This window comes from Lampetra fluviatilis, chromosome 7, assembly GCF_964198595.1.
Source record: "Lampetra fluviatilis chromosome 7, kcLamFluv1.1, whole genome shotgun sequence".
Classification (NCBI taxonomy): domain Eukaryota; kingdom Metazoa; phylum Chordata; class Hyperoartia; order Petromyzontiformes; family Petromyzontidae; genus Lampetra; species Lampetra fluviatilis.
The window spans coordinates 111,900-130,507 of NC_136281.1; the positions used below are offsets into that span (position 1 = coordinate 111,900).

General features: G+C 44.9%; 1 protein-coding gene across 2 annotated transcripts in view; it reads right to left on the bottom strand.

Annotated features, from left to right (window-relative positions):
• Positions 1 to 286: 286 nt before the first annotated feature.
• The window catches only part of FSAF1 (40S small subunit processome assembly factor 1), a 47,936-nt gene continuing 29,614 nt past the window's right edge, over positions 287 to 18,608 (bottom strand). Inside the window, exons 3-8 of one of the 2 annotated variants that reach the window (XM_078858045.1) lie at positions 13,126 to 13,337; positions 12,128 to 12,181; positions 10,808 to 10,903; positions 6,855 to 6,941; positions 6,396 to 6,451; positions 287 to 2,765 (exon numbers count right to left, since the gene is read on the bottom strand). In XM_078858045.1, the coding sequence (XP_078714171.1) occupies positions 2,651 to 2,765; positions 6,396 to 6,451; positions 6,855 to 6,941; positions 10,808 to 10,903; positions 12,128 to 12,181; positions 13,126 to 13,337 (620 nt within the window). In that variant the 3' untranslated portion in view covers positions 287 to 2,650. Of the gene's footprint in view, positions 2,766 to 6,345; positions 6,452 to 6,854; positions 6,942 to 10,807; positions 10,904 to 12,127; positions 12,182 to 13,125; positions 13,338 to 18,608 lie in introns of both variants that reach the window. The other variant, XM_078858046.1, reaches the window with a different exon arrangement.

Consider the following 18,608-nt stretch of genomic DNA (forward strand, 5'->3'; position numbering starts at 1 on the left):
ACTACGGTTTTAACCACAGGGGGTTTCAGGAATCTAACCTCCACAGTTGGCGAGGGATTGCTGTATCACAAAAATATTCACAATTATCACCGATTACAGAAAACCGTATAGAAAAGCCAAATACTGAAATGTTACCCAACTTACGAGGTTGTTATGAAGCTGGTGAGGTTTTTTTTATAGACAGTATTGATTATCCGTGTGCGGTTTATCCCATTTGCAAATTAACCACGCACATGAGATTTTAACAAAAAATGATAACTCATGAATTGTCCCTTAAGCCCAAATGAATAATAACAAGTTAAAGTCATTCTTGGAAATGTTTATTACAAGTCACGTGCTTATACCAAACAAACATGTACCCCAGTGAATCAGAAATCAACGTGCCCGCCTCTACAGTACAGTAGTTGCATAGCTTTACAACAGTGGGCGGAGTTTGATTGACATTGATTGGCGTCGCTCTGCCATCCACTTAGTGGGCCGAGTCTTCTGCGCGGGAGCAGGAAAGTGTCATCACCGAGCACGTGCAGATCCACCGATCATCAGTATTCGTTCTCAATTTTAACTTAAACATTATTTATATCGATGTGGTTTTTGGCATAGAGATCCGCGGGAAATTAATATTTTTTGATTATCCACAATTTTGAATTATCTGCGGCCATCCTGCCTGTCATTAGTGTAATAAAGGACTCTTTCTCAATGTCGATCTCCGTTGTCCTTTATTTGGGTTCGTAGAATCTCCAAAACACGGCGTCCTCGCTCAGGCCCGCGTCTCTCCCGACGATCACTCCACAGCCACTCTGCTGCTCGTTCTGCAGCCTCACTGCTGCTCCGCCCTGCAGCCACACCGCTGCTCCGCTCTACAGCTTCACTGCTGCTGCTCCGCTCTGCAGCTAGCCTCCCACCGCCCTCTAGCCCTCTGCGTCCTGACACCGATGGCTGATGGTGCCGTGTCCCACCGCGTGGCGACCGCGCCACTCTCCCCGTACTGCCCAGCGTGGCCTCCTCCCGTTTCACTCCGTCTCAACTCCCCAAACCCCTTCCGGTTCTCTCCCTAAATCCTCTCCCCCACGTGATCCTAACTCCTCCCTCTCCTCACGTGACCCAGACTCCGCCCCCCCTCAATCCTTGCTCGCATTACATTAGCATGGATAATCGAGTCGACTGTATATTTTGTTTCATGCAGTCATTGTTCAACAGACCCGAGAAAATCAACTTATACATCCGTTAAAAGAAAACTTCTGCACTCGACATGTCTGACATTTTTTTTCTCAGCACGGTAAATGTGAAATTATGTATGGCACATTCTCAGCTAGTTTGACCACGTTATAGTGTCATGATGAACGTGTTAGTGGTGCGTTATCATAAAATATTAATATAAAAACTAATTTAAAAAAAAGTATATTCTGCTGCAATGAAAGTAAATTTTCATCATTGCTTGTTTTTTAAAATGCAATGAGTACTTTGATACAAATTATTTTGTTGCACATTGAATGTTGTATGCTGCTGTATTTTTCCAGGCTAAGTGTAACTATTAAAAATGAATTGACTGGAGTTGTTTGTGAGGAAATTACTTAGTGAAGTGAAAACTTCACAAGCTGCATTTTTATGGAAATTACACACAAGCACATGTCATGCAAATATTGTCACTGCTATTTTGTAGCTCAATTAAGACAGCAGTTCGATAGACCCACGTTAAACAAATAAACCCTGTTGACAATTTAAATACCAAAAAGCATTTAAAGCAATTTCTCAAATGTCTACATACTAATGACAACTGGCTGCTGTTGTAGAACAAATAGTAATCAGTACAGCTCAGTGAAATTGAGTTAATAAAAAACGGTGGGTTTTGTCAAGTCCGGAGAACAGGCACCATTCTGTTTGCCAGTGTATTTCGGCCAGGCAGTGCTGCGGCAGAGCACCTGCTTCGCATTGAGAAAGTTGCGAATGTAGTAATATTTAGTTTTCTCATCGCGTCATCCATGCGGCAACTGCATCACACAATCCTGGTGAGAGGTCAATTTGACGCATCTTCCATCCGGGGTTCATAAATTGAGCACCACTTCCATCTAGGTGTAATGTGAGGATATATCCGGCTCACTGATGTATCACAACTCGTCATGATGATTGGCTCTGCTGGTCCTGGTTTACAGCCAATGGGGGGGAAGCCTAGGGGTATGGCACTGACGTAATGGCAAGGTGACAGCTGTAAGGATTGGTTCTGCTGGCTTTGGCCATAGCCAATGGGGAGATGAGTCAGGGGCGTGGTCCCGGGAGCTTACAAGGGAGCCTGGAATATTCCATGGAGGCTAACCAGGATTGGTGGAAACGTATCACGTGACCCGGGTATTAAATAGGGGTGGAGACGAACGACACGGGGTCAGAACGGGAACGAACAGAGGAAGGGGGCCACGCGGGAGCGGGGCTCCGGGTTGCCACGTGGTGGTGCATCTCTCTCTATGTATCCCTCTCACGCTGCCTATCAGCAGCGTGAAGGAAAGCTGTAATACAAGTTGAATAAAAGACGGATTCCAGAAGTCGCCTCAATGACCTTTATTACATAGGCATTAGCCACACTCCACCCTGCATAGCTTTAGAGTTCAGAGCTAGAGACTCAGGTGGTCCTGGGGTGCAGAGGAAAGCGATGGCTGTGCTAAGAGCGGCCAGTCTGGATGCGACGGATGTCCTCCTTGCTCAGCAGCAGCGCACCTCCACGGAAGCGGCCAGGCATGCCCTCCACCCCAAGGTCGTCGTGCCACCCCCGCTTGCTGTGCACACACCAAACATACCAGGGTCATCTCCCTGCTGGTACTACCTAGTTCATCTTCTTGGTTCTTTCGGTAAAGTCACGTACAAGGGAAATAATAAAATAATAAATATTAAACATAATAAAATAAAATTCTCACGACGTTTCGGCCACAACGGAAGCAGCCGTCCCTCAGATGAAGAACAGGGCTGTCGGAAAGACAAGAGTCCGAATGAACACCACCAAGCTTGGCAGTGCATATTTAAGCTTGGTTAGAGGAGAGCGCCTTGACAAAGGAATTTACAAATCAGAGGTATATAGCATATTTATGGAAAATGCAGATATGGGATTAGTCACTACTTGTGGAATGTGTAGGTAGTGGGGGGGGGGGTCTCAAAGTCATATTATGTTTGTGTATTATGTAGGATTAGCAGTACTAAAGGGAGGAAGTAAGATTAGCAGTAATAAAGAGAGGGACATTTTTATAGTAAGGAGCTACAGCAGGCAAACCACCACGTAAAAAACTCAAATATAAACTACATCAATATCCATATACTCTCCAATAAGCTGAGCTACTAACAGTAAGTCATACATTACACTTCTATGTCGCAAAAAATATGATATTCCTCCAGCTAAACTTTTTCTTACATCACATGGATATACCCCGTACTATACACTGCCATAGACAAACCCAACATTAATTTATACACTACGTTACTATACACCACATTGGAGAAACCAAACGACATACCTTAGACTATACATTGTAATATTACACTATGTATTATTCTACACACCCTACTGTATACCACACTGCTGTATATTCACTATACAATTACGATACTAGATATTACCTTATACATTATATTAAACATTACATTGTAGCCAGATGGCTTGAAGAGAACCTCTGTCTTGGATAAGTCAATGTCATGTGAGCCCACTGAATTATAACAGTGATCTGCCACGGCTGAGGTGTTCGTCCTACCGTTTCAGGTCTGCTTTACGTACACGGATGCGGTCCGAGACATGTGGTTTGGTTTCTCCAATGTAACTGCTACCACAGAGGCAACTTAGTTTGTAGACGCCAGGGTACTGTATGGCTGGAACCACATCTTTTACAGACAGGACCAGATCACGGATTTTATGTACTGTGTTGAATCGGACCTGGATCTTGTGTTTATTCAGGATTTTGGAGATCTTTTTTGTGACCCCCGCAATGTAGGGTAAGGTGATGGTTTTGAATGGCTCCTCAAGAGGATTGTTCTTGATGGTTGGAGTGATGGCTTTGCGGATTGTGTAGTCGGAGTAACCATTAGCCTTGAGAGCTTGGTGTACGTGCTTGAGTTCACTGGCAATGTGTTCCTGGTCGGAGATGCATTGGGCTCTATGGTGTAGAGTCTTGATGAGGGAATTCTTCTGGGATGGATGGTGGTGGCAATCCGGTTTCAGGTAAGCATCCGCATGGGTAGCTTTCCTGTAGACAGTGGCTCATTTAACCATCAGGACATCCAGATGGGTAGCTTGCCATATTTTTCGACTTCCATGGTGAATCTGATGGCTGGGTGTATGGAATTGATGTGGTCGAGGAATTGGTCTAGAGCAGGCCGGCCATGTGGCCAGATGACCAAAGTGTCATCCACGTACCTCTACAAACTAAGTTGCCTCTGTGGTAGCAGTTACATTGGAGAAACCAAACGACATGTCTCGGACCGCATCCGTGAACATAAAGCAGACCTGAAACACGGTAGGACGAACACCTCAGCCGTGGCAGATCACTGTTATAATTCAGTGGGCTCACATGACATCGACTTCTCCAAGACAGAGGTTCTCTGCAAGCCATCCGGCTCCCATGAGAGATTCGTTCATGAGGCGATCCACATATACAAACACAGAGACAATTTCAACTGAGAAGATGGATTCTGGCTCAGCAATCATTGGAAGGACGTGAAAAACCATTTCGGATCTTAACTGATTGTGTTCACGTTTACGGTGACTTTCAGACCGCAGTGCACTCGCTGGCATTGACTATATATCTTTTGTATTCTCCTCAGGGAATGTAGTCTTTGCTCCGCTCTGCAAGTCTCTTTTCGCCACTCTCCCATTGACATATTTAGTTGCTTCCTCTTAGTACCTTTCACGCGACAGTCAATGGTATAGTGTATAGCAGATTGTATAATAATAAATAGTATAAAAGTGTAATGTTTAATACAATGTATAAGGTAATATCTAGCATCGTAATTGTATAGTGAATATACAGCAGTGTGGTATACAGTAGGGTGTGTAGAATAATACATAGTGTAATATTACAATGTATAGTCTAAGGTGGTGTATAGTAACGCAGTGTATAATTTAATGTTGGGTTTGTCTATGGCAGTGTATAGTACGGGGTATATCCGTGTGATGTAGGAAAAAGTTTAGCTGGAGGCATATTATATTTTTTGCGACATAGAAGTGTAATGTATGACTTACTGTTAGTAGCTCAGCTTATTGGAGAGTATATTGAGTATATTGATATTTACGTAGTTTATATTTTAGTTTTTTACGTGGTGGTTTTGGGTGCTGCAGCTCCTTTCTATGAAAATGTCCCTACCTTTATTACTGCTAATCTTACTTCCTCCCTTTACTACTGCTAATCCTACATAATACACGAGCATAATATGACTTTGAGACCCCCCCCACCACCTACACATTCCACAAGTAGTGACTAATCCCATATCTGCATTTTCCATAAATATGCAAAATTCCTCTATGTAAATTCCTTTGTCAAGGCGCTCTCCTCCTCTAACCAAGCGTAAATATACGCTGCCAAGCTTGGTGGTGTTCATTCGGACGCTGTCTTTCCGACAGCCCTGTTCTTCACCTGACGGCTGCTTGCGTTGTGGCCAAAACGTCGTGAGAATTTTATTGTATTATGTTTAATTTTTATTATATTATTATTTCCCTTCTACGTGACTTTACTGAAAGAACCAAGAAGATGAATCCCTGTAGTCACGAAAGCTTTAAATCGAAATTTACTACCTAGTTATCGCCCCAAAACTACATTTACCAGAGTAAATGTAGTTGTGGCGCAGAAGCTGCTCTAGATTGGTGTGTTGTGCTCAACTCGTAAATTGAAGGTCATAAGTTAAAATCCTGTTAAACTCACCCTACATTATTTCCGGGTCGATCAAAGTACCATGTCATGGTAAGTTAGGGCTTGTGGTCGTCCAATGGTTACATCACTCTACTAGCAATCAATAGGTTGCAAGAACAAATTTCATCCCAATCAGGTTCTCAACTCATCATTGCTCATCATTCTTCCACAGTCGATCAAATGACCACGAACAGAGGAAAAGACTTGCTCCTACCACTGTCCTGTTCAATACCACCACTGTCTCAGAACAAACAATTGCACTTTGACACCAACATGTATGAGTGACCAATACCAGACAATCAACTTGTAGCCAAACCTCCCAAAGCCCTATCCTAGGACTTCCCAAACTCCTGTCTCACCTTTGACCATACTACACATTTATTCAGATGGTGGGCATCCAAAGACAAACACATTGGGGCATGCCGAGTGTAGTTTGGAGAGCTATAGTCCAATGAGACTGTGTTTTTACTTGGTTTGGGGTGTACTGTGGCAGGGCAGTCATGTATGTTGGGTCTTCACCTCTCCACATGTCTTCTCCCTTTCTTCTTCTTATTGAATACCCCACTCTCCGCCTCCTACACGCAGTCAGGGAACAAGAGCAATGTCTGGATGTTGGATTGTTCGGCACAATATAAACATTGCATTATGCTTGATGCAGTGTGTATGTGTCTTATTATTTGTGTGGGGAGCAGTGAATGCAACTTTCACACGACACTAGGCTGACAGTCACTTGACTCAATTCCTGGCCATGGACATCAGCAAACAGTATACAAATATTTACTGGGCTTCTTTTAGGTTGATTCAACCTTTACTAACGGGTACAGTGTTTAAAAATCAGCACTGGTAAAATACGAATGACTAGATATGGTGGTGGGTACATTATCCTCTCGTTTGCTGGGCTGGCTGTGGCCTCGAAGGCTAAAGTGGGGCACTGGAATTTTGTATCAATATATTTGTTGGGTACATCTGTCATCATACTTCTCTGTGCCTTTTCTCCGCCTCCTCCTTCTGCTGTCGCTTCCGGTTCAGGAGCTCCTTGTAGTTGATATACTCAGGCTTGGGTGGCTGCACATGCACAAGTGCGGAAAATCTTAATGAATGAAAGTGTTCAAGCAAATATGAAACATGGAGATGCGCGTGCAGTCACCGACAGACACCTGCCTACATGCGAAACGGCACACACTTGGGGTGGAGCGGTTGTGCAGTGGTTAATACACTGCGCTATGGTGGGCAAACAGAGTTTGACTCCTGGCCATGACTAACATCAGTGGCGATTAATAGCTGAACTGGTCTTTGGCCCCCCTTCACCAACCTGCACTGGCCAGCATGGTAACGATCTTGATTTGAAGCTTTCGCGACTGCAGGAATCCATACTCTTTGGTTCTTTCAGTAAAGTCACGTAGGTAGAAAGAAAAAATAATAATAGATCACAACATTTCGATCGCCACACAAGCAATCGTCTTCAGGTGGGAGTGAGAAACAGGCTGCTGAAACAAGTCCTTATATATAGAACCAGGAGGGGGGAGGGGGGAGGGGGGTTGCCGCATCGGGCAAGAGGGTGGGGGCTGGAACTTGTGCTGAGGAGGTGGCCATTGTATTATGATACCCTGGTGTCTACAAACTAAGTTGTGTCTGCGGTAGCAGTTACACTGGGGAAACTAAACGACATGTCTCGGACCGTGTTCGCGAAAACAAGGCAGATTTGAAACACGGCAGAACCAATACATCTGCCGTGGCTGATCACTGCTTGAACGCGGTGGGCTCACACGACATTGTTTTTTCCGAGACCAAGCTACGCTGCAAACCTTCGGGCTACCATTAAAGCTTTGTTCATGAAGCCATCCAGATATATAAACACAGACATAACTTCAACCGAGAAGATGGGTACAAATTGAGCAATAATTTGAAGGATGTTATTAGAGGCCGACCGAAATTCGGTTTCGGTTTCGGCGCCGAAAGTTGGTAAATGGTCACTTTCGGCATACTTTCGGTTTCGGCCAAAAGTCAATTTTTAACTTTTGGTCTGGTTTCGGTTTCGGCCGAAACTGATATTGACTTTCGGACGTCAACTGAAGATCTATTTTTATAATATAACGCTAGTGCTAAGTCTATCAGCCGGTCAGTCGGCGCTAGGCAATCCTATGCGATAGGCTGCATACACACACACGTCAGCAGCAGCAGTAGCTCGCGAGCGAGGTTACAGCCGCAACCATCGTCTGGGGCCGTCAATAAATGACGTAACGCATCTGGGGGGTGGGGGGGGGGGCAGCGACTGCGTAGCAATTCGCGCGCTGCGCCATGAACTCGGCGGCCCGAGTTCGATTCCCGCTCACGGCCGGTGACGATTATTTGAACCGGTCCTGGGCCTCCCCTAGGTCAACTCAGCCTCAAACGAGTAAGTGGTGTGGTATGTCAACATCGCCACTGGGGAGACAAAGGCGGCTGGCCGTGGTGAATCCAAGTCCCGGACGAAGCCGGGTAGTAAAGCTAGTCATTCCCTCCCTTTTCTACGCTTGCGAAGCGTGGAGCCCCCTAATGGAACATCTTCGCCGGTTAGAAACATTTAGGCTGGCCTGCCTATGATCAATCCCGGATTTAACCAGGCTGGATTGTGTGAGGAGCTCACAAATCCTCGAAAAATCTGGACAAAGTCCCATCGGTGAGCACCTCCAGCAGGCAAGGTTGCGGTGGCTGGGCCATGGAGCCCGCATGCCCAATCACCGCATGCCTAAACAGCTTTTGTTCGGCCAGATCAAGGGGGCTAAACGGGCGCGGCACGGGCTAGAGAAGAGATGGAGTGATGTGGTACAGGAGGATGTGGAGCTGAGTGGACTTGCCGATGACTGGTACCAGCGGTGTCAAGATCGGCCTCTGTGGAGGAGGCTCGTGAAGGACGCTACTGGGCAGTTGGAGGCAGTCGCCCTCCAACAACAGAGGGCGGAGGAGCGACGCTCACAACAACGAGCGGAGCGCCGGGTGGCTAAAGCACAGCAAGTTGGCACAGTAGAGGGCACAGGTGGTGCATCAGCCAGTCATCTCGGTCATCTCAGTCAGTCGACCCGTGGCACCTGGGTCTGCCCCGTGACCTCCTGCCAGCGGACGTTCAACACTTCACGTGGCCTCAAGGTGCACATGATCTGGCACAAGCATCGTGGTGACGTCACCGCCACTTAGTGGCAAATGTCGGTAGTTGTTGTTGTTTCCCTCGGTTTGTGTGTCTCTCTCTCTGTGTGTGGGTGTGTTTTTCTGTGTTTCTCCCTCTGTGTGTCTCTGCGTGGGTCTCTCTCTGTGTGTCCCTCTAGGTGTGTCTCTCTATGTGTCTCTCTGTGTGTGTGTCTCTCTCTGTCTCTCTCTGTCTGTCTGTGTCTCCTGCTGCGCACTCTATCCCCTTAGTGGCTGATATACCGTCAATACACATTGACATGCTAATCTCTCACAATGGCCACCTCCTCAGCACAAGCTCCAGCCCCACCCTCTTGCCCGAAGCTGCAACCCCCCCTCTCCCCCTCCTGGCTCTATATATAAAGATTTGCTTCAGCAGCCTGTTTCTCACTCCCACCTGAAGACGGTTGTGTGGCTATCGAAACGTCATGATCTATAAAAAAAATGTTTTACCCACGTGACTTTACCGAAAGAACCAAAGAGCATGGTGACGTTTAGTAGAAGAACACCTCCACGACCAACATGGCATTGGGAAGCATTCGTTCAGCAGTGAACTGACAAAGGACTGAATTATAATTATCACACACTTAATGCTAGCACAAATGGCAACATTTTATTCGATTCTGTAATTTTGTGTGTGTATATATGCTGAGTACGTATGAACTCCATTCAGACAGGATCTCATTTCACATCACTCATTGTCCACACTGCCCTGCAGGGCACTGTCCATCACAATAATGGAAGGCAGCGTATATTGAGGCCTGGATGCTCTATGGGCACTCGCTCACCTCGTAATTTATATTAGGTAAAAAAAACAAAGCTCGCTCGTGGACCTGCCAAGTCCAGATACCAGGTACACATGAACACGTCCTTGCTTCGGATGCCTGGTGCTCCGCACAGGAGTTTGGATCTAGTAACCTGATGCTTTGTGTTTGAAAGTTTCTGCATCCTGAAGGGCAATATCCAAGTGTTCATGGTACATGGGGGTTTTCAATAAACAGCAGGAAAACACTGAGGTTGGCCACGTGGCATGTTCGAACAGTCACTGTAGAACAGAGGCTTTCATTTCTCAGGGGTTGGACCGATATCACTTGGACCTCTGTGGTATACAGGTGGTCTGGTGGGCTGGTTCTGGTTTCAGTCACCATGAGGGGCAGACAATTCTCCTTGTTCCATAGCCTGCTGCCAGTGGCCCTTCAACACTTCACGTGGCCTCAAAGTGCACAAGCGGCATTGTCATATCACCACCACTTAGTGGTGAATTGCGATTGTATGCTAATTTATACAGGAGCGTTGTGTGCGCTTTTGTAGGTGGGGAATGGCGGCACGGGTGGTTGGCGCACTGCGTTACAAGCCTGGTGACCTGAGCTCGATTACTGGTAACAGTTCACATCGGTGGCAAGTGATGTATGTGCCAAAGTGCAGGGTGCAGAGCATTGATGCAAGGGAGAGGCAAATGCAACCAATGGAGGAAGGTAATGAAGCTAGCCAGAAATTTGGAACAACTGTGTGTGCGCGTGTGAAAGAGGAATATCTGAAATGGTTCAGGGCTTCACCGAAGTCGACTTGGTCTTAAGTGAGTACCTGATGCGGTCCGTAAACATCAGCAATGGGGAGACAGAGGCGGCTGGGTATAATACCGGTCGCACAAACCCCTCTTGTCCTGTGCCAGCCCTTCTTAGGTGCTAACAGCACTTGCCCCCGAAAGTTCATCAAGACTGAATGGGGGGTTTGTGTCGTTGTGTCTCTGCACGAGCTTGTAGCCCTACCTTTGCGCCCAGGCGAATGGCGCGCGCGCGCTCACACTCGCGCTGCCGCTCGCGACTGTAGCCCGTGAGCCCAAACTTGTGCACCTCCAGCCTGGCCTGAACACACGCAGGGACCACAGCCAGCATTAGGGGGAGGTCTTTCAGATACTTGATATTTTAAAAGTAATGTAATCCCATAACATAATCCTGCATTTGGTATGTTTTAAGTTGCATAATCCGATCATTTGGGAGGGTCCCCCCACATACAGTGGGCATTGAGGTTGTTTGTCTATTCTACACCATGTGTGCATGTTGAACTTCTTTCGCAACGTACGTAGCCAACCGTGCCAATCGGTTTGGTGAAGGGACCAGTTCAGTTATCACTCACCACTGACAGCTGTAGCCGGGAACTGAACGCAAATAAACCGGGCTCGTAGCACATTGTGCTAATCACTGTATCAGGGCAATCTGATTATTTTTATTAACATTGTCCAAAAGAAAAATGGGAGTGTGCTCGTCTGCATTGGTGGCCCTGAGATGATGAAAGGGGAAAGTTCATCCTTTGGATAACTACTGGTAGCATTTGTCACAAAGTGATAATCAGTATTATTCATTTTGCAGGAATGATGGGTCAAGTCAACCAGGCATGAGGATTTAAACTCACATTGTGAGGTGAGCAATCTAACCACAGCATATCCACCTGAAAAATGTGTTCACAGCTTACTTTGGATTGCTAAGTTTTAATGAAACAGGTCCACATTAGGTATTTCGGAAATGATATAAACTAATTACTGGACTAATATCATATAACTTGAAAAAATGTATTCAACATTTAAAATAACAGAACAAAGTGGCACTTGTATAGACCAGGGCTCACAATAATGATGCGATTTGAATCTCATTTACAAAAGAGTCACTACGATAACAGCACTATACAACTTGCACATGGAGACCCATGCTGTGAATTGCACATTGTAATGTGATAATGATAACTGTAGTCTTTGCAGCACCATCATTTTCTCATTTATAAGCAACCAGTATATGCGAAATAGTGATAATCTGATTACACGTGAAAATTTAGTTTTGTTGACTATCATCATCTATACGCTGCTTAATGCATAAAACGGGTCTCAATGAGCAACTCAAAAAACACATTGGCACATGTAGATGTTACGAAGCAGTTATGTGCTTTCCAAGAGAAACAAACTGGATTCCCATATTACTGGTACCTGCCTTGGATATGTGACTAAACAAACATGTTTTTGGTTAACGCCAGCAACGGAAACTTTCTTACAACAACAGCTTCACAGTCGTGTAAGGTTAGAGTGAGTGACATCAGACCTTTTCAATGCTGAACCCAGTCTCTTGGTCACTGCTGGGTACATTGGCCACCTCCTGCAGCATGGTACACACACAGATTCGCACACCATAAATCCAAAGAACTGATCACATGCAGAATAATTATGACGACACTGATGGTGATGTTGATGGAGAGAAGGGTAGGTTACGATAAATAGGATTCTATTGATTGTGGTTGTCATGTTGTTGGAGATGGAGGTGAGGTGTGCTGATAAAAATGACTGCCAGCTTGTCAGTGTTGTTGATGGTTATAGTCAATGGTAACGAGGAATTTCTACTGAAATGCTGAAAGGAGGCAAAAGCGTGTTGGAGGATTTGCACAAGGTCAACAAAGCTACCTGCTATAGGGAACAGCCACCACAGGACTAAAAGAAGGCGACCAAGGAGAAAAACTAAAAACAGATGGTAAGATACTGAGAATACTGTGATGACAGATATTGGGAGGTTATGTCGACTTTGCAGCACCTGTGGGAACTATAAAATGGTAGAAAGTATTTGTGAGGTGTGGTGGCACCACTTGCTTTGACCATGACATCTTTATCTGTGGATGGGAATTCAACATAAGAAGCAATGACGCTGCTCTTATAGGAAAGTATGCTACGGTGATGCTGTTGACACTGAATAAACTATATGCTGCTGATGATAATGATGTTTCTAGCATCCATGGGGAAAGAGTTAAGTTTATAGGGTAAAGCGTTCGGTGCTGTGAACAGCCAATGATGATGCTAAGAGTCGTGATTATAAAGCTGATATTGATAAGAATTTAACATTCACCACTGCTAATGAAAATAATGCTGATAATAGCAAGGGAGGAAGAAACGCTGGAGATAATTTTATTATGATGTCGACAGAGAGAAAAACTGCTTTGACAAAGATTGTACTACTGAAAGTGATGACCATACTTTTAGGACCGAGGTATGATGATGTTATAAATGTTGTGGGCGGCGTGTGGTGGTGTTGGTAAGTCAAGGAAATCTTACTGCGGTCTGGTTCGTGCCATTCTCCTTAGCCACTTGTGGCTTCTCCTTCTGTCGCTTTCTCTTGCGCGGATCCTCATACACGACCAACTGAATGGCCTTGCCTCCCGTTTTGGCCTGGCTCCCTGGGCCAGCCCCACTCTCCTCACTGCCGACCTCATTTTCACTGCCAGCTCCGTTCTTCGCAGCAGCTCCCTTTCTCTCTCCAGCTGGTGCTGACTCACCCAACAATTCATAGAAGCATAAGAGCCAGGAATTGTTCTTAAAGGCGACAATTGGAAGAAGTTCACATTTTCTCAAAATTTTGTATTTAAGCGTTCTGGATTCATAATCAACAAATCATTTGTCCGCCTTAAAAGGTAGTACATGCAGTGTGGTGCTGCAAATAAATAATACAGTAATCCCTTGCGAACCACAAGGTTCCTGAAAACCCTCGCAGTTGGTAAATTCACGGTTGTTAAAGTGCAGGGGGCCTAAGGGAAATAAGGGGTTAGGTCAGCGGTCGGGAACCTATGGCTCGCGAGCCATATATGGCTCTTCCGGTGACGGCATATGGCTCCCAGACAATTTTGAGTTGAAAAAAAAAGTTTGGAACTGATTTTAAAATACTTGTGATATTGCTTAATAATACTGTGTCATTTTTAAAGTAAACAGAAATTAGTTTTGAAGATAAATTTCACGGGTCACGGGTCCCGTGACCCGTGGGTCGGGTCGGGAATCAATGGCTCGCGAGCATGTCACGGTTCATTGTAAAGGTGAAAAAATCCATTTGATCAGATAGCCAACTAGTTTATCCGCTTCAACCCTTGTAACGGAAAAGATGGCGAAAAGAAAAAAAGACGATGATTACCGTGCATTCCAGGCTGCGTGGACAGAGGAATTTGCATTTGTGGAGAGAGCAGGATCTGCGGTATGCCTAATATGCAATGATAAAATTGCATCGATGAAATGGTCAAATATAAAGCAGCACTTCGATACGCACCATGCTTCATTTGCATCGAAATATCCAGCGGGGGACAGCAGGAAAAAGGCATGCGAAGAGCTACAGTGGAGAGTGCAGACGAGTCTTCAGCAACTACGTGTGTGGACCAAGCAAGGTGACGGGAATTCCGCTAGCTTTGCGGGTGCTTTGGCAATAATAAGGAATGGAAAGCCATTCACAGATGGCGAGTATTCCAAAACATTCATGCTTGATGTGGCCAATGAACTGTTTGATGACTTCCCAAATAGAGACAAGATAATCAAACGAATAAAAGACATGCCTCTGTCAGCAAGAACTGTTCACGATCGTAGCATCATGATGGCAAATCAAGTCGAGGAAACACAAATTAAGGACATAAACGCCGGGACATACTTTTCTCTCGCGTTAGATGAGTCAACAGACGTTAGCCATCTATCTCAGTTCAGTATTATTGCCAGGTATGCTGCAGGTGACACACTGCGTGAGGAAAGCTTGGCTGTTTTGCCAATGAAAGGGACAACAAGAGGAGAGGATTTATTCACGTCTTTCATGGAGTTTGATGAAGAAAAAAAAACTACCGATGGATAAACTTATTTCTGGCTGTACTGATGGTGCACCCTGTATGTTGGGGAAGAACAAAGGATTTGTAGCGCTTCTCCGTGAACATGAAAAGAGAGCCATCCTAAGTTTTCATTGCATCCTGCACCAGGAGGCGCTTTGCACTCAGACGTGTGGCCAGGAGCTTGGTGAGGTGATGTCGCTGGTCATTCGAGTGGTCAACTTTATTGTTTCCCGAGCTTTAAATGATCGCCAGTTTAAAGCTCTGTTAGAAGAAGTTGGGAATCATTATCCCGGTCTGCTTTTACACAGCAACGTGCGTTGGTTGTCAAGGGGGAAGGTGCTCAGCCGTTTTGCAGCTTGCCTGAGTGAAATCCGGACTTTTCTTGAAATGAAAGGCGTCAAGCATCCTGAACTAGACAACACTGACTGGCTCCTGCAGTTTCACTATCTCGTGGACATAACTGGCCATCTGAACCAGCTCAATGTGAAAATGCAAGGTATTGGAAATACAATATCATCCCTTCAACAAGCAGTGTTTGCATTTGAAAGGAAGCTGGAAGTCTTTCTCAGGGACATTGAAACAGGTCGTCTTCTGCACTTTGAAAGACTGCGACAATTTAGAGGTGCATGCTTAGCAAGTGACTCCACTCAACATCTGGATCTCCAGCAGCTAGCTGGATTTAGTCCAATCTCCTGCAGTCATTCAAAGCACGTTTTGGAGAATTTCGTGCGCGCACTGGTCTTTTCAAGTTCATCACTCATCCACATGAGTGTGCAGTGGACAAAGTCGACCTGACATGCATCCCCGGGGTCTCTATCGGAGACTTTGAGCTGGAAGTTGCTGACCTGAAGGCATCAGACATGTGGATGAGTAAGTTCAAGTCACTTAATCGAGAGTTGGAAAGTCTTGCGCGACAGCGAGCAGAGCTGGCGAGGGAACACAAGTGGACAGAAATAAAAAATCTTCAACCTGAAGACCAGCGGATTCTTAAAACTTGGAACGAGCTTCCTGTGACATACCACACAATGCAGCGTGTGAGTATTGCCGAATTGACCATGTTTGGCTCTACATATGCATGTGAGCAGTCATTCTCGCATATGAGGAACATTAAGACCAACCTACGCTCACGTTTAACTGATGGAAGCCTCAACGCCTGCATGAAGCTCAACCTCTCCACGTATGAACCAGACTACAAGGCCATCAGCAAAACCATGCAGCACCAGAAGTCGCATTAAAAGACATATTTAATTTATTATACGTAAAAAATACTATATGGCTCTCAATGAAATTTATTTAGAAATATTTGGCTTTTATGGCTCTCCCAGTCAAAAAGGTTCCCGACCCCTGGGTTAGGTCAACCAGAGCCTCGGTCAGACTCGTCACAGCTTAACTAAGTTGCCTATTTATTAACTAAACACCGAGTAAAATACAGTACATTACACAATGACATAATAAAAATACATTCACTTTACAACCCTTGAATATTAATGATGACAATGAGATGATGGGGGAAGGGGTGGTTAAAAAGAGGTGGTGCTCAGGCCCCCCCCCCCCTCTTACTCCAGGCCACAGACCCGACACTATCACCTTCACTTGCTACACACTTCGGGTCCATGATGAAGAGCACAATGATTGTGTACTGTACAGTACTGTACAAAAAAACAGATGGGCAGCTGATCAGCTAAGCATCGTCACAGCGCCGTGAAATTTGTAACAATGATGTCACGCAATGCAATGTCATACTCTTGGGTCTTTCGGTCAAGTCGCGTCAATAACAAAATCATCTTCAGGTGAAAACGATTGCTTCACCTGAAGACGATTGCTTGTGTTGCGATCGAAACGTCGTGATGTATTATTTTTTATTTACGTGACTTGACCGAAAGACCCAAGAGTATGAATTCCTGCAGTCACGAAAGCTTTAACTCAATGCAATGTCATGTTGAAATGCAATGATGTGATAACTGTGTGCTTACCCATTGATACTCACATTTCCCAGCCGCAATTAGTAAATTGTTATGCTGTACAATTATTTTGTGAGACGGAGCGTGAATCTGACCTATCACAGAGGTAGCAACGTGGAGCAGAAACAGGATTAGGTAGCAACAGACCCAGAAGTGCCCCCTCGCGTGAGTCTGAGGCAACATGGCAGATGCTACGTGGCAGCGCCAATTTGATTTCACGACTCGGCGCAACTCGTGATTCGTGTATACTCAAACCTAGATTCTCGCGGCCGATAAACAGGTACACAGAAGTAAATCCGTGGACACCCAAATCTCGCGGTTGGAAAGGGAATACTGTTATTAAAACTGTTAGAATGCATTCAGAAATAATGATTCATAGTGGCTCGACACGACTTGCTCTAGCAACACATCACTGTCTTGCAGGGTAATTTTTCACTCACGTCCTGGACATCCCTACAAGGATCCATCAAACCTGCCTGGATCAAAGGTGTGTATCACCACACCAAAATGTGTTTAAAGCCAGGGCCCCATGGAGTTCATGAATGACTGACTCTATCCTATAACATCATACCACTAAATAGCAGTTAAATTTCGATTTAAAGCTTTCGTGACTGCAGGGATTCATCTTCTTGGTTCTTTCGGTAAAGTCACGTAGAAGGAAAATAATAAAATAATACAAATAAAACGTAATAAAATAATTCTCACGACGTTTCGGCTACAACGCAAGCAGCCGTCCTCAGGTGAAGAATGAAACACCACCAAGCTTGGAGCGTATATTTAAGCTGGGTTGGAGGGGGGAAGAAGAGCGCCTTGACAAAATAATTTGCATATCAAGAGAAATTTAGCATATTTATGGAAAATGCGTAGGTGGGCGGGAGGTTTCAAAGTGATATTATGCCCATTGACATATTTCGTTGCTTCCTCTTAGTATCTTTCATGCGACGGTCAATGGTACAGTGTATAGCAGATTGTATAAATAGTATAAAATTGTAATGTTTAATACAATGTATAAGGTAATATACAATATCGTAATTGTATAGTGAATATACAGCAGTGTGGTATACAGTAGGGTGGGTAGAATAATACTTAGGGTAATATTATAGTCGAAGGTATAGAGTGTGCATAGTAATACAGTATATAATTTAATGTTGGGGTTGTCTATGGTAGTATATAGTACGGGGTAGACCCGTGTGATGTAAGAGAAAAAATTCTAGATTTGAAGCTTTCGTGACTGCAAGGATTCATATTCTTAGGTTTTTTCGGTAAAGTCACGTAGGTAAAACATCAAAATTAATGAAAATAAAATAAAATAAAACAAAAATCACGACGTTTCGGAGGCAACACAAGTCTCCGTCATCAGGTGGGACCGTCACAGCCGAATTAGCTGCATCAAGTGAGGCAATGATTCAAGATGTAATCCCTTATAAGCAAGTTGAAGGGGGGAGGAGAGGGGGGGGGGAGCTCATCAGAATGTGGTAGCCAATGAATGGAACGTATCTGGAGGGAGGGGGGCGGGGCTCAAAGACAGCACGGAGTGCTAAGTACAACGCATCGGGAGGGGGAGGGGGGGAAAAAAATGGACGACGGCTTGGACGCGGTTGCTGCTGCACACGCCAACACAATGGACAGAGAGGGGGAGGGGAGGCCTGATACACATGATAGACAAAATAACGAAAATGCCCATGTTTATACCAATGCTGGCTGAACAATGAAGAGAGTACTGTTAAAAAATAACTGGGGATGTTAACACTCAGTAAAGTAAAGTAAAACCACACACTTCGATTGCTGTTGGCTGAGACCATACGCAATTGAAGTGTGTGAAATAAAGTACATACAGTAAAAAACTAATGACATACACTTAAAAATAGGTTGCGGCATTTATCCGTGACCTCATAATGCTGCACTACTTGCGCTTAAGTAACTAAAGAAAACATTTTTGCATATTGAATTTTTTTTACATGATTTATGGGAGAATTTGCCTCAGGTCCGAATTCCGTAAGTC